Source organism: Trichogramma pretiosum, unplaced genomic scaffold, assembly GCF_000599845.2.
Source record: "Trichogramma pretiosum strain Unisexual culture from Peru unplaced genomic scaffold, Tpre_2.0 scaffold102, whole genome shotgun sequence".
Taxonomy (NCBI): domain Eukaryota; kingdom Metazoa; phylum Arthropoda; class Insecta; order Hymenoptera; family Trichogrammatidae; genus Trichogramma; species Trichogramma pretiosum.
The window spans coordinates 126,042-141,263 of NW_019640799.1; the positions used below are offsets into that span (position 1 = coordinate 126,042).

A 15,222-nucleotide genomic window follows, 5' to 3' on the forward strand; every position below is an offset into this window, starting at 1 on the left:
ACGAATAGTATTTCAAGAAAATTAAATTATTTATTTGTGTACTCCCCCCATCTATAGTAACCGCAGTGAATGCCATTTTTCAAAAAAATTAAATGATTTTCCTGATTTTCATCCTGTTCCCTGAGAAGTCTATCTGATGGTTTCGTTAAAAGTAACTTTAATTTTTTTATTCAATTTAATTTTTTAAAAATTTTGTTTCTGAATCATTTTCATTTTTTCTTAAGTTCAAAGTGTCGTTTGAAATATCTACGTAATTATAATGAAAGAGAAACAGCTAAGCTTTAATTTAGAGTACATCGACTATAAAAGTTACATACCAAAATGAAACTTTTTTATATTGTTTGGAAAAATTCGAAAAAATCAATTATAGTTTGGAAAAAATTAGACATTTTTAGCCATTAGGAGTAACCAATAATTCAGCTTCAATTTATGACTAAAAATACAGGAATGCAATGGTAAATTATTGAAGGTTAACTAAATTAATTTAACACGATAGAAAATTTGCAAATAATTTATTATTTTTGACAGGGAAGTTAATTTCCAATGAAAGGTTTTTTCCTTAGAGGTGTATTTAATAAAGTTTTTACTTCAATTCAATTTTACTAAGAACACTATATTTATTATTCATTTCATTGGATATTAAAATAAATAATAACTCTTATATTTAAAAAGTCATTTATTAAATAAATACCAAATATGTTTATATTTTATTATATATCAAAAGTTAGTTTTACTTTCTAGAAGGCGAGTGGGTTTGATGGGAAAATGAAAAATATATTTTCTATTGTCCCAAAATTGCGTTTAGTTTATACGTCTCAAAGTAAAATAACAGGACGTTTTTTTACGATGACTGAGTATAAATACTTTAAAAGTGGATTGTAAAAAGTTGTTGAAACTTTCTATTCAAATTTTTTTTAATTGAAAAACATTTAAAACATTAAAATTTTTTGAGTATAGCAATTGAAACTTTGCTAAGTACTTTCATTTTTTTGAATTAATGACAAGAAAACTCGCTAAGCCGACATACCCTTGAAAAAATTCTCAGCATCCTACAGAAAATTTTTTCAAGTATTAACAATTTGTTAAAACGGTTAACTTTTAATGTTTAAAAATAATTCAAATATTTGCAAAAATGGTTTTAATAGTAATAATTTTATTTAGACAAGTATTTGAGTGTTAAACAATATAGTTTTAATTTTTGTAAATTTCAGTATCTCTTTTCTGTTTTCAATTAGCTTTTACCGGATAAAGTCCATATGTGAATCAATGAATTATTATTCACACGATGAACAGTACCAAAAAAATGTATTCATAGGACTGAAATAATTTTATATATCAAAAATTTCATTTGTGAAATGTACAATTGTTTTGGAAAACTAATATTAGTTTATTATAAATACGTGCATAAACATGCAAAGTAAAAAAAACATTTACACTAGACTTGACAAGCACAAATCTTTTTACAGAACGTAAAATTTACTTCAGTGTCATGAATAGATAGTTTTATGTTGCATATTGCAGTTAAAAAAAGTGGAAACTCCAAAATATGTAATTTGTAATAATTTACGATGTAAAGATGAAAATGCTAACATTATGATAGTTTAAAACGCTGGTGATATTATAAAATAATCCAAAACATCAATAGCACCCGTTTAACATAAACAATTAAAAATAATTTGAATTTTTGATTTTGTAGTATTATCAGTAAAAGTATATAAAAAATCAAAAAGTCAATAAAATATTTATCTGATTCAACGTATTTAAGTCGATTAATTGCTTCAGTGGACTATAATAATTTTTTACTTAAACAATCACACCTATTATTCAAATACATACTAATAAAAGTTAATAGGTTCTAATTAACAATTATTGAAGAAAAATTGAATAACAACAATGGCGTCTATCAAAAAATGTTTAAATTTTAACTTAATTTCGCAGTTCCACATATTTTACAAAAAATTTTTTATGCTACTACTATTAAATTACAATGTTTAAAAAATGTTCCTGTGCAAAATTAACACCCTACTTGTCTTATGTACATGTACACTCTAGTGTATTCCATTCATTTATATCCTCGTAAAACTAAAAAGTTTTTTAAGGCTTCTTGTTTCTTTTAGTACACTTCAAATTGCTGCAAGAATACTATTTTTAATGATAACTACTTTAGATTGATAAAAAAAATTAAGTATTAGAGTAGTCATTCTTATACAATTCATGTAAAAATTACTTTCTCCATGACGAACCATTATTTAAAAATCGTCTCATGTAATTTCTGTATCGCTAGGAAAAGTGACAGGCATGCCTAGTCGATACTTTATTATTTTCACAATTGATTTCAAAGTTGTTAATATAAAATATCTATTTATACAAATTTACACTCTTGGTTTTTATCACACGAGTTTTGTTTTGCTTTAAAGTTAGCTACACATTAAAAATTTTGCTGTCGCTTTCTTTTGGTGTCCATAGCATCAAGAATAGGTTGACGTTTTGTCTGATACCTTTTTTTAATTTCATTAATTTCTTTCTCCAAGTCATCGTCTAGATTTTCCATTCTGTGTTGCAATTCATCAAATGAAAGGAACTTAAGCTGAAAAAAAATTGATAAAGCATTATATTTTTAAGTGCACAATAATTTTTTTATACAAAAAAACTTACAAAGTCAAATTCTCGTTCATTGAAAACATTTTGGATCTTTGATACATTGTTCATTGGTTGTTCAAGTACTGGAAGTGAAATTTGATTAGTGACCTGAGCTTGAGCTTGGTTGTGCCCTTCAACAAGCTTATTATCCACTTCTGAAGTTTGAATCAAATTTATCTGTCCGTTACCCTGATAAATGCACATACATGGTATTAAAAATTATTTTACATTTTTCTTAAAAAATGTATTCAAAACATACCTTGTCAACTTCATGTGATTCTTTTTTATCAAAATGATCAAGAAACAGAGGTCTGTACTTTTTCCCTGATTCAACTGATCCAGTATTGTGCCCTGTAAAAATTCAGTTTTATTAAATCAAGTTCTATGATACTTTTTTCTCTTCTTTTATCATAAAGCTTAGTTTGTACTTTTCATAGTTGCTTCACTATCAGTGTCACTATTAATGACCATAGTTCCCAAATCTAACATTGCAGATGTTAGTGTTCCAGTATCTGTTAAATCATGACTTGGTACAAGAGTTCCATCTTCTGGTAATGGTTTCATTGTTCCAGTGCAATCATCATCATCCTGTAATAAAAAATTAATGAACATTCAATAAAAAACATGGTTGGAAAGAATTTCAACACAAATAGTTAAAAAACATACAGAATCTTCAGCATTTGTTTGTCCTTTGATAGCCACATTATTGATAATTTGAACACGATTCGTACTTTGTTTTTCTCGAATTTCATGAGCCTCTGCTATCATTTGACTTAAAATACCAGGTTGTTTAGCATTGCCTAAAAAATAAATCCTTGCTTAAGTATCTTTTATGTTGACTATTATTTACTTGAATACTTACCAATAAATTCATGATTTAATAATTCACTGGCAGTTGCTCTTTCTTCAGGATTTTTTACAAGGCACATACTAACAAAATCAATGAACTCTGGACTCCATTGATCAGGTTCTCGAAAGCTGGGTGGTGGCTTTGTTGGAATCATGAAAATTGCTCTCATGGGATGGATACTGCCATAAGGTGGTTTTCCTTCAGCCATTTCTAAAGCCGTAATTCCTAAGGACCAAATGTCTGCCACACAATCATAACCAATTTCTTGAATTACTTCTGGAGCCATCCAAAATGGAGTGCCTATGACTGTGTTTCGTTTTGCCATTGTGTCCTGTAAAGGTAAAAAGATTACACTTAGTTATCGATAAATTTATACTCATTCAAAATCATAAAATCATTTACCGTTAGTTGACCTGCAACACCAAAATCTGCTAATTTGGCATGGCCTTCATTATTTAACAAAATATTCCCTGCTTTGATGTCCCTGTGAATTTTTCTTCTTAAATGTAGATATTCTAAACCTTTCAGCGTGTCACTCAAAATGGTTGCTATTTCATCTTCTTGTAATGTCTTTTTTCTCAACCTCATAATATCACTGACTGAACCAGCTCCGCAATATTCCATAACAATCTGCGATAAGTAAATAGCTCATATATAAAATGAATAAAATTTGAGATAACAAAATTTATGTTATTATATGTACCCAAAGGTCTGTATTTTTAAAATAACTTCCATAATATTTGACTACATATGGAGAATCACATTGTTGCATAATTGATATTTCTTTGATTATTTCTTGAAGATCAGTGTCAACAGGAACTTGTTTAATAGCAAGAACTTGTCCACTTTCCTTGTGTAATGCTTTGTATACAGATCCATAAGATCTGAAAAAAATTGTAACGATAAGTAAAATGAGAGACATGAATATAATAAGCTCAATAATAATCTTACCCTTCTCCTAATTTGCAGATGATATCAAAAACTTCTTCCGGTTGTCTGGTTAGACTCTCCTCGGACAGTTTCTTTAGTTCACTGTATTAAAATTATTCATTAAATCAGTTTTTATAAAAAAAATATCAATATTGTTATGAAATATACACGATTAAAAATAATTGTCAGATGGTTCAACTCAAACAACGAATTTCTTCCAGCACAAAAGTATAAAGTACAATTTTAAAATGGATATCCGAGAGTACAAAGGATCGACAAATTACAATTGAAAAAAATGATTACCTCTTCGAAGACATCGTTCACGTTGGAGCTCGTAGCTGACAGGAGCAATTCGGCGCACCGGGTGTTGTGCGATCGTATAAAAAGACGAAAATAAAGCTTTTGTACACACGCACAGAGACAACGACGACGTCGGCGACCGTAGTGCGTAGGCGGGCCAATATAACCAAAACGATATATAATATTTTTATATATAAACGTTTTTATTATGTGTTTAAGCCGCGAGAGACGAGACGACGAGACGAGCGTGAACGAGAGTAATTCCGCACACGATCAAGTAGTATAGCAAATATATATTATATTCGGCGGTGATCAGGCAGGCCTCGCACAATTACTATACATGTATTTTATATTATAAAAGATATAATAATATCACTTGGACATGCTGGCCGAATTGATGTTGATTAGCATATTACAACACTTACACGCACGCACACAGATATAGCATGTTTTGTTTCTCGCACTGTGTCTCTCTTTCGCCAGAGCTCTCGTCGTTTTCGTCGTCGTCGTCGTCGGTGTTGTGCAGCACTCCAGCAGTGCGGCGTCTGCCGTCGTCGTACTTATAATATAATCGTCGCTGCTGCTGCTAAAATACCTATACATGTTATATTCATGCACGCAGACATCGCGCGAGCTTCGCAGCTCTACATTTCAGCACGCGAAACTGTCTTGCCTGCGTCTACTACTATACACTACGCGGGTAGCAGTAAACTTGCGCGCGATATATTATTTTTACCCACGCGTCCAAACTTCCTTGACCGACTGCCGGTTACGAGCTCTTCGAGCTCGCGCGAATCTCGATGTTATTGCGAATTTTGCATTCGATACTATTGTTATTTCGAGACACGCGTAAAAAATGAGACAAACGAGGAAAACATAAAACAACGTGGGATACTTGAAACTACGAATCACGACGGCGTATATCGATTACTAGGTACGTCGAGCGCGCGAATTTTTCGTTCGATCGGGTATAATCGATCGTCGATTATCAGTGCGCGATAAAGTGTAAACTCGTGCGGTGGAACACGCGTATGTAGGATATTTAGCTCCGATATATATAGGATAGTAGCCTATATATAATTCATGTGATTTCGCGAAACAGCAAAGCTCTCGAATTATCGCGCACGTATACACTTTTGTTACGACAATATGTGTGTGGCTTGCTCTATTCAGCGATTTTTTCGAGGGACTCGTCGTTTCTTGCGTTCACATACTCATTAGTCAGCGAAACCGATCTTAAAATGGACTTACCATTTCATATAGCCAGTAATGGCAAAACCTTACCGATCAAAAGGACAGAGAAGCACGAAAAACTCGATCGTTCAAATCTTTGCCCGTCGACGAGTAGCAGCAGAGATCCGCTCCCGAGCAAAGCGCAAAGCTCTCCGCATAATGCGCCGCATGTCTTATATATACAGCTGACGTGCATACGTGAGAATATATATCGGCATTCGGTGCAGCTTATACGCCGCATGTCTTACGACGGTCGCGAGTTGAGGCCCCCGTGAACGGTGCGAGCCGCCGTTGCCGCGCGCGGGGACCGGCACAGAGAGAGAGAGAACTGCGAAATAGAGAGAGACCGAGAAAGGGGGAGAGGGAGAGAAGCCGCGAGAGTTCAGGGCACTTGGACTACTCTTTTATACATATACCTATATGTATACTTTACTGCTCCGCAGCGAGCCAACTCCGCAACTCACTCTTTAATACTCTTTCTGCTGCGTGTGTGTACTGTTTATGTGTGTGTGCAGTTGCTCCGTGGCTGGTTTTCTTCTGTTTTTCTGTCTATACGTGCGTGTGCTGCTGCTGCTGCTGCCCCGTGCGTCTTTCTCCTCTCCTTCTCTCTCTCTCTCTCTCTCTCTCTCTCTCTCTCTCTCTCTCTTTCTCTCACACACTCGCGGGGATCGAGATTCGAGCTGCTAGGTCACTTTACTCCCTTCCCTCTCGGTACCTATATTTAATCTTTAATAGTCTCGAGATTTTCTGCTGCTCTCCGACGTAGGTACATATACGCTGCTGCTGCAGACTGCGTTGCTGCGCTTGCACTTGACTCACTCTCCCTCCCTGTACAGAGTAGTGTAGTGCAGTGCTATGCAGGCATAGTCCTCTCCTTTTCAGCTCTCTCTCTCTAACTTATTATTCGTATAGTAACTATATATTTGCCGCATACTACACGAACCCATAATGTGTTGTGTATGCGTGTGTTGCACTTATAGTTATCCCTTCACCTTTTAGCTTTATATACAATGCATAATAACCCGCGTGTATTGGCATGTGTGTACCTTATACTACGTGTGTACGTGTGTCAACACACTTTTGTCAGCCGACGACGACGACGATGCTCCGTAGTCTGCACGAGTCAATTTTTTCCACCAATCCCATTAGATGCTTGTCGTATAACGAGTCGATGGGCACTTTACCGATACCGATTAGAGGATAGCTCACATACCGATTTATGACGAAAAATTGTATTTATGATAAAAAATTATAACAATCATAAATTAGAATTAATAAATTTAATTTTGTACTATTTAGGATATAAAAAAATATAAATGATAACAAGACATTACGAGGTTTGGTCTACAGACGCCAAGCAAATATTATATAAATCTTGGTTCATTATAGCTTCTGGATGACGATTTCACAGCAACGAATCGGCAGTTCGTAGCGCGTCAGCACCAAGATGGAATCCAGTGTCCAACTCCGGAAAAATTGTCTCCACACTTCCTTGTACTTGAGTAACTCTGCCACGTTTTCGGATTCCATCGCGAACTCCTCGTAGTCGTGCAAAAATGTTTCCGGATCCGCCGTATTCTCGAACAATCTTATCTCGAGCAACGATTCCATGATTTTCAGGGCGTCGCTTCGACGCAGCTCGTATCCTCTTTCTTTTGGCGCTTCGACGACGTCCAGAGCGTCTATCGGCTGCCTGTCTCAATTTGCGCTCGATTTCACGATGCCTCGATCGATCCGGTGTCTCAGTGGGAAAAACGAAACCGGCCAAATCGGCGCCATTGTTCAGGAGCAGACGGACCAAACCCGGCAAGTGTTTCGCCACGGCCAATTGCAGCGGCGTACGGCCCCACTTGTCCCGGGCGTCGAGCCGCACCGGACGATCGAGCTCTCTGCAGGTCTCGAAGAACGCCTCCACCTGTGCCAAGTCGGTCTCGGTCGAATTGCTGGTCTTGTGCAGAGGAGTCGATCCCCACTTCTCAGCAACAACTCGACGATCTCGTTGGGATCATTCCGCAGAGCCAAATCTTGCGGCGAATACCATGATTTTTGCGCGGGACAATTGGGGTTTTGGCCGGCCTCGAGGAATTTCTTCACTATGTCCACGTAGCCGAACGCGCAGGCCACGTGAAAATGTGTATATCCGTACGCGTCGGTGTAGTTCACGTCGAATCTGTCGTATATTTTGAAAAGATCGGGGACCATCTTATAGTGGTAGGCGAGATGGAGCGGTGTGGTGCGCCTGAAAACTGGCTTGCCGGTGTCGTCGAGCTCGGGCTCGTCCTTGTAGCCGGTCGCGATCACGAATTCCATCAATTGTTCTTTCATCATGAATGGACGCACTAACAGCCCAAGAAGCCACTCGATGTCTTCGCGAGGAAACATGTCTCGGAGATTGGGAAGTTGGGCACGATTACGATATCCGTGGCACTGCTAGGTTATAATAAATTCCAACAGAGGGCGCTAAAACTTGACATTTTAGCTCTTTTTACACATTGTACGGGCATACTGCATACTCCGAGGGATACTTTTTGTTACAAATAAATAAATAAATAAATAAATAAATAAAAAATGAATAAAAAATGACACAGGGTATTTTATTTTATTATTCCTACACATATTTTCTTTATATAAATTATCTTTGCATGAAATACGTCCAAATTCTAATTTTTTATTTTTTATGACAACAATGACAAATTTAAATTAATAATTCGAATACATCCGTTCTAACAATTATTTAAGGAGGTTCCCTCGGGTAACACGCTAGTCAATTGAGAGTTCGCACAGTAACATGTGTTAAGTTAGCTGGCTTGTCGTCTGCTAGCCCTAAAACGAGCCGAAAAAGTCGTGTTTTCGCGTCTTTTATTAAAAAAATATTGAAAAAACGGCAGGCTACCTCTACTTTGAGACACGGTTTTTGAAAGATAAGAACTTTCTCTACAATTTGTATATGATTATTCCTCTGCGAACTTTGATTTCTTTTCATAAATTGTAAATGTAGCTCAAATTCTCATGAATTCCTATGTTGCCCATGTTAATTTTCGAAACTTCGATCGCGTTTTTCTCGAGATTTTGCCTGGCTTGGGCATATGAGAGCTATACCATTGGATTCGGGAGGTCAAAATCTATCGATATTGATATATGTACTTCTTGCGAACTTTTCAAGGGAACCTCCTTAAACGTTCAATGTTATTCAGTTGTTAGTAAGATTGCTAGCGATACGCAACTCATCAACAATTTAAAATAAAGTATTCGTAGAAGTTTTGTAAAAAATGAGTGTACATCCTGAATTAAATTGCCAATTGGAAAATTTTTCGATTTTTCATTCTTTCGAAAAGTTAATTGCAACGAATGAAATGGCTATTCTGTTTCTCGAAGAAATCAACTTAATACCATCACGCATTTCTACGCCTCCATCATGTTGCAATTTGCCGATGCACGTTGAAGAGTTTGCTGACAAAAAGCTCAAGTGGATTTGGCGATGCTCGGTTCCAAGATCAAATAAGAAAGGTAGTTAATCGTGTCGTAAAATTATTAATCCTGCTTTTGGCACGTTTTTCGAGGGCACAGCATGTCGCATTGAAATCCGTGACGCGCTTGCTATAGTTATTTGTTTTGTTATCGAAATGACAGTGACACAGACGTACAAGCATCTTCAAGCTTGGCGCCATGCTCGAGATGGTATGGAGTGAAGTTGTAGTACTGTCGTCGACTATTACAGCTATTTGCAGAGAAATAGCTGAAGTAGTAGCATCGCAAAGTGATATAGTTTTAGGCGGCACTGGGAAAACAGTAAAAATAGACGAAACGTTCCTGACAAAAAGAAAATACCATCGTGGTCGTGTCACCGAGCAGATGACAATAATTGTCCTCGGGTTATATTGCAAAGAAGATAAAATTGGACTTTTTTTCAAAGTGAACGCCAAGAACAAACGAGAGTTGTGGCCATACATTCAAAAATACGTTCATTTTAATACTTCGAGAATCTGCACAGATAGCGCCAAACAATATCAAGGGGTTGAAAAAATGTTTTGCAGCGATACAGTACACCTCCAGACAAATCACAGCATCGGTGAATACGTCGATAAATCAAATTCTCTCAATACAATAAACGATTTAGAAAACCAGAATGAACTTTTGAAGAAATCCATAAAATGTAGAAGAACGACAAAATTGCTCCATCAGTATATGGCTTTGAATTTTTATAGACGAAAATTTTTAATACAATATAAGCATGATTTGGGGTCTCAAATAATGCAATTTCTCCTCGATATAAAGACCGTTTATCCGGGAATAGTCGATGGTGAAGTGAAGCAAGGTTTGACAATAAAAGAAATCAATCCACCCACATTAACACCTTCTCAGGAAAAAGAATTTCTACCCCCGGCAAAAAAACCGCGCCTAGAAAATCAAATTAATTTTGAATTAGACAACATCGATAAGGAGATTGAAGCAGATGGTTCCGACCCAGACTATAATGAAACTGATTTTTAAAATTGTTAATAAAATTGTTTTTAAAAATTGAATTTGAATTTTGAAATTTAATTATTTGAAAAACCCAATTATTTTTTAAAGTTCCATGGCGGTGTTTTTTGGCAGTGGGGGGGAGGGCTTCGCCCCCCCCCCAACCCCCCAGCAGGGGCTGCGCCCCTGCACCCGCTCCTCGCCTCACCTTACATACCCAACTCCTCACATCGCATCAAATCGATCAAACATTAATGGTATCCGTAATAAGGTTTACATTTGGGGGTGAGTCCAAAACACATAAAGGGTGCTACATGCAATCAGGTGAGGTTTTAAAATATTTTGTGGTCATATTTCATCAAGTTTTAGTGTCCTCCGTCGGAATTCATCGGAATCTCGCTGTGCCGCGGATATCGTAATCTCCCCGGAAGTTGGCCCTTCCAATTGCTGATCAAGGGGCAAAGTTGTTTGTGAATAAATTCACATTGCTGATCTCTGATTTCCTCGCAATAGGGCATTTTTCGCATGGTTTCCAAATTTTTCCAATCTTCCATCGCGTTGACCGTTGACTCGCACACTCGCGCACACACAATCGCTCGCGGTTCGAAATTTCTTTTACATTGCTATAGTTGCAATCGATCTTCGTGGCTTTACGCCGCGGTGTCACAACGCGCACTGAGTTATAGATACACGCACGAAAAGTTAGCAACTAGCGAGAAAACGTAAACATACGTGTGTTATATTATGCACGCAGCACTAAAACAACAGTACCGCAAGCGAGCGCGACAGAAACAGACTGCGGAGCTGGGGTCGCGAGCAGAAGCCGACACGCACTTCGCGATTTCGCGTGGACACAGTTTTTCGCGAGCAAAGTCGGACGGTGTGGTTGTATTGGTAGTTCGCTGAGTTCGCCAGTGCTTCGTCGCATAAACAATTTGGCTTGATGTGTGAAATCGTCTTGGAAAGATTAATTGTCAACGAAATTTTTCAGTGAGAAAGATGGAATCCAGCGATACACGCGATTGTGCCGTCAGGTAATTTTCATCAATTGAGAATGAAATGATAAAATTATCATAACGAAATACTTGATTTGATTGGGGTTATTGTAGAGTCAAAATGGAACCTATCGATGCCTTGTTCATGGAAAATGATCGTGAGATGATGGAAGAGAAATCCGATCTTGAAAACTTACAATTCTTAACATTTCTGCCAGAAAATTCAGTAAGTTATGTATTAAATATACATCTAACTCGTTTTGTTATTTTAATATAGGACTCGTTTTTAATTTTTCAACAGACTGGTACCCTTCAAAAATGTGAAAAAAACCCTGGAAGCATCGACGAACTGGAATTAGTCGTTGAATGCGAAGACGTCAAGCCCAACGTTAATTTATTAACAATTAAAAAAGTCGACAATGATTCGCCAAATGCAAAAGACGACGGTGGTTATAAAGCTAAAATTAAAATAGAAACCCTGAGGCAAGTGAAACAAGAATTTTTTGATGATGTCGGAGAAGAATCGAATGTGAATATCGACCGTGAACTTTTTGAACAAAATAAAAACAGGGAAATTCCAAAAAGGCTAAGCAAAGAACATAACCTCAAAAAGTATACGACTCAAAAGATGCACAATAAAACCCAAGTATGTAAAATATGCGGAAAGAAATTTGATACTAAGGGTAGTCTGAATAGGCATTCCGAATCATCACATCATATTATTACTTACTCGTGTGACATATGTAGCAAGACATTCAAACAGAAGAGTAGCCTCGAGACCGACATCGATGCGATGCACAATGGTGTCGCCAATACATGTGATAAATGTGGCAAATCATTTTCACTTAAGGTGGTTCTTTCAGTTTAAGTTTTTCTATAGTGAACTCTTGCCTAGAGCTGTATATTTTGTATGCGCAGTAAGTACTGCGCAGCCTGACATCAGCTGATTTATAGCAAAAACATCGTTTTTTTCACTTTTACGTGAAAAATCTTGATTTTTTGCAGCGTAAGCCCTGTTTTACGATACACAGGCTGAAAGATTAGAGTTTTTTCTATAAAACCTATACACTCCGATACCCGAACAAATTAATTTTTGATTAGAAATACCATATGAATGGTGGCCGTTCTATGCTTCCCGTGTTAAAATAGCATACTTTGAGATAAAATATCTCGAGATTTTGCAGCGTAAGCCCCATAAATAATTATATCATTGAATTCAGCGTGATTTAATCTATAAGATAGGATAGGTCTCATGTCTCAACAAATATTGAAAGAACCACCTTAAGCCTACTCTTAAAAATCATATCGATTCAGTGCATAATGGTATCACACATTCATGTGATGTATGCAACAAGACATTTTCACGACAAACTCTCCTCTAATGCCACATTGATGCAGCACATCGTCAAACAACCCATGACTGTGATATCTGCGAAAAGGAGTTATCAAATAGATATCACCTCAAGAAACACATTGACGCAATGCCTAATAATATTACACATTCATGTAATATTTGCGGAAAAAAATTCGCATCAAAAGGGGGTCTTCAAATGCACATTGATAAAGTGCCCAATGGTGTCAAATATGGATGTAAAATACATACATGTGATATATGCGGAAAATCATTTTCACTAAAGGGTAATCTCAAAACCCACATCATTACGGCGCACACTGGTATCAAACATACATGTGATATTTGCCGAAAGACATTCACTTATAAGAGTTATCTCAAATACCACATCGATACGGTGCATAATAAGATAACTCATGCATGTGATATATGCAACAAAAAGTTTTCACGGAAAGCTTATCTGAAAATCCACATCGGTATAGTGCACAACGGTCTTGCATTATGTGTATGCGATTTATGCAAAAAGTCATTTTTTAATCATCATACTCTCAAAATTCATATGGATACTGTGCACAATGGTATATCAAACATCCTTGCGATAGATGCGGAAAATCATATTCACAGAAAGCTTATCTGCGAGTCCACATCGATTCAGTGCATAATAAGATCGCTCATGCATGTTATATGTGCGGGAAGTCATTTTCAACGAAGCAATATACTAAAAAACACATCAATACGGTGCATCGTAAAATAACCCATGACATGCGGAAAAGAATCACTAACTAGATATTGTCTCAAGAAACACATTCATGCAATGCATAATGATACCTCACATTCATGATGTGATATTTTGAAGTCTGCTTTGGAAATTAACATCCATTCGTTGCAGGATGCTGTCACACACTATAACTTTAATATACTAGTATAATAGTTATATGTAATATTATAGTAGTAGATAAATTTTTTCAGTTCAAGGTATTAACTCATCTAACGTCAAATTATCTCTATAAGATATCCAGAAAGATATTCAGATAAAATACAAGTCTTAAATTGATTTGATGAATATCTCTCACGCATAACAACGATCGTATGGAAACTATTGTGCATATTCGGATGATTTATTTAAAAATTTTCATTTATAATGATATTCAAAATTTCTCTACCGTTATCTGATTATGAAAAAACAACGATTATAATCTGAGAAAATCAATAAAATTTTTGAAAAAAATGGATCACGTTCCTGATTGTATAGCTAATGAAAATTTGAACCCTTCAAGTTAATGTCAGTTTAAAAAAAAGTAAATACTGCATCACGCAGGACACTCCAAATCGTTCGTGAAATGTATAACTTCATGAACCAAGGCAAATAAAATCCTGATGCAAAAGAAATCTGGTCATGCGGCCAGACAACTCGAAATTCTCGACCTAATCTCATGACATTGTGCGAAGGTGTCGGAGTGTTCCGTGTAATTTTGTTTTCGTTTTTCATTGTGAATTTAGTAAAATTTCTCCCGCAAGCTCCGCTGCTAGCATCCAAAGGATCTGAATCGCTTCAAAACTGTTTACGCTATCTTACGCATCGATTTTTTATAAGAAAAACAGGATGCAGGAGAACTCGACGACGATCGCTAAGCCTTCAGAGCCTTCGCGGCCTCTCTCGTCGTCTACGATCACCCACAGTGACCCATCATGCGCTAGATCGCCGTGGTAAACATTCGTCCTAAATCAAGGCTTCGAGCGTCCAATTGCGTAACCGGACGAGATAAAAAAATATATGGCTCGCGAAAAGCTAGCTGCTGGTGAATATCATAGGTGTGCGAGAACGCAGTCGGAAACTGAGGATAAGATATAGCTAACACAGCGTTCACATACGAGTGCCGAGTTTTGGCAGCCTATATAGCTTATTATACATGCGTTATATAGATGCCGCGAGCAGCCAAACGATGTGTCCGTGTATGCCACAATAGAATTACGAAGGCAGAGAGCAAAAGAGAGAGAGAGAGAGAAGCCGAGCTGTGCACGGCCGCGAGATCGGCATAGAGAGTAAATGGTATATAGCTTATAAATGCACGGCGCAGCAGCGGACGAGTACAGCTGCTGCCTGCTGCCTGCTACGGTCGAGCGAAATACGAGAGCTCGTGTTCGCCGCCGCCGCGATCGAGTCGAGTGCAGAGCTCGCGCAGCTCGCAGAGAGTTGCTTGGCTTGGCTTGGCTGGTTGTAGCTGCTGCTGCTGCTGTCCGCGGCGGGGGAAGCCGGTCTCTGCTGCTGCTGCTGCTGTATGTGTATATATGCGCGAAACAGGCAGAGAGACGGAGAGAAAACGTAATTCTTGTGTATGCTGTGCTGTACTGTGCCTCTCTCGCGAGCGCCGAGCCGAGGTTCTCTCTGGGTGCTGTACTGCTGCTGCTATGCAGGCAGGCTGCTTTCGAGCGAAAAGCCGTCGCCCGTTTCTCTCTCTCTC

At 37.3% G+C, this 15,222-nt stretch overlaps 2 protein-coding genes across 2 annotated transcripts; one reads left to right on the forward strand and one right to left on the reverse strand.

Annotated features, from left to right (window-relative positions):
• Positions 1 to 1,928: 1,928 nt before the first annotated feature.
• LOC106653424 (serine/threonine-protein kinase 3) lies at positions 1,929 to 4,737 on the reverse strand. Its single transcript, XM_014372857.2, has 10 exons — positions 4,724 to 4,737; positions 4,442 to 4,522; positions 4,194 to 4,374; positions 3,893 to 4,120; positions 3,503 to 3,821; positions 3,307 to 3,440; positions 3,069 to 3,228; positions 2,900 to 2,991; positions 2,656 to 2,829; positions 1,929 to 2,587 (listed from the first exon to the last, which is right to left on the reverse strand). The coding sequence occupies exons 1-10, from the start codon at positions 4,735 to 4,737 to the stop codon at positions 2,429 to 2,431; spliced, it is 1,542 nt and encodes a 513-aa protein (XP_014228343.2). The 3' UTR covers positions 1,929 to 2,428.
• Positions 4,738 to 11,316: 6,579 nt separating this feature from the next.
• On the forward strand, positions 11,317 to 12,277 carry LOC106653325 (zinc finger and BTB domain-containing protein 24-like). Its single transcript, XM_014372726.2, has 3 exons — positions 11,317 to 11,448; positions 11,524 to 11,635; positions 11,711 to 12,277. Exons 1-3 carry the CDS (start codon positions 11,414 to 11,416, stop codon positions 12,275 to 12,277), a joined length of 714 nt encoding a protein of 237 aa, XP_014228212.2. The 5' UTR covers positions 11,317 to 11,413.
• The last annotated feature ends 2,945 nt before the right edge of the window (positions 12,278 to 15,222 follow it).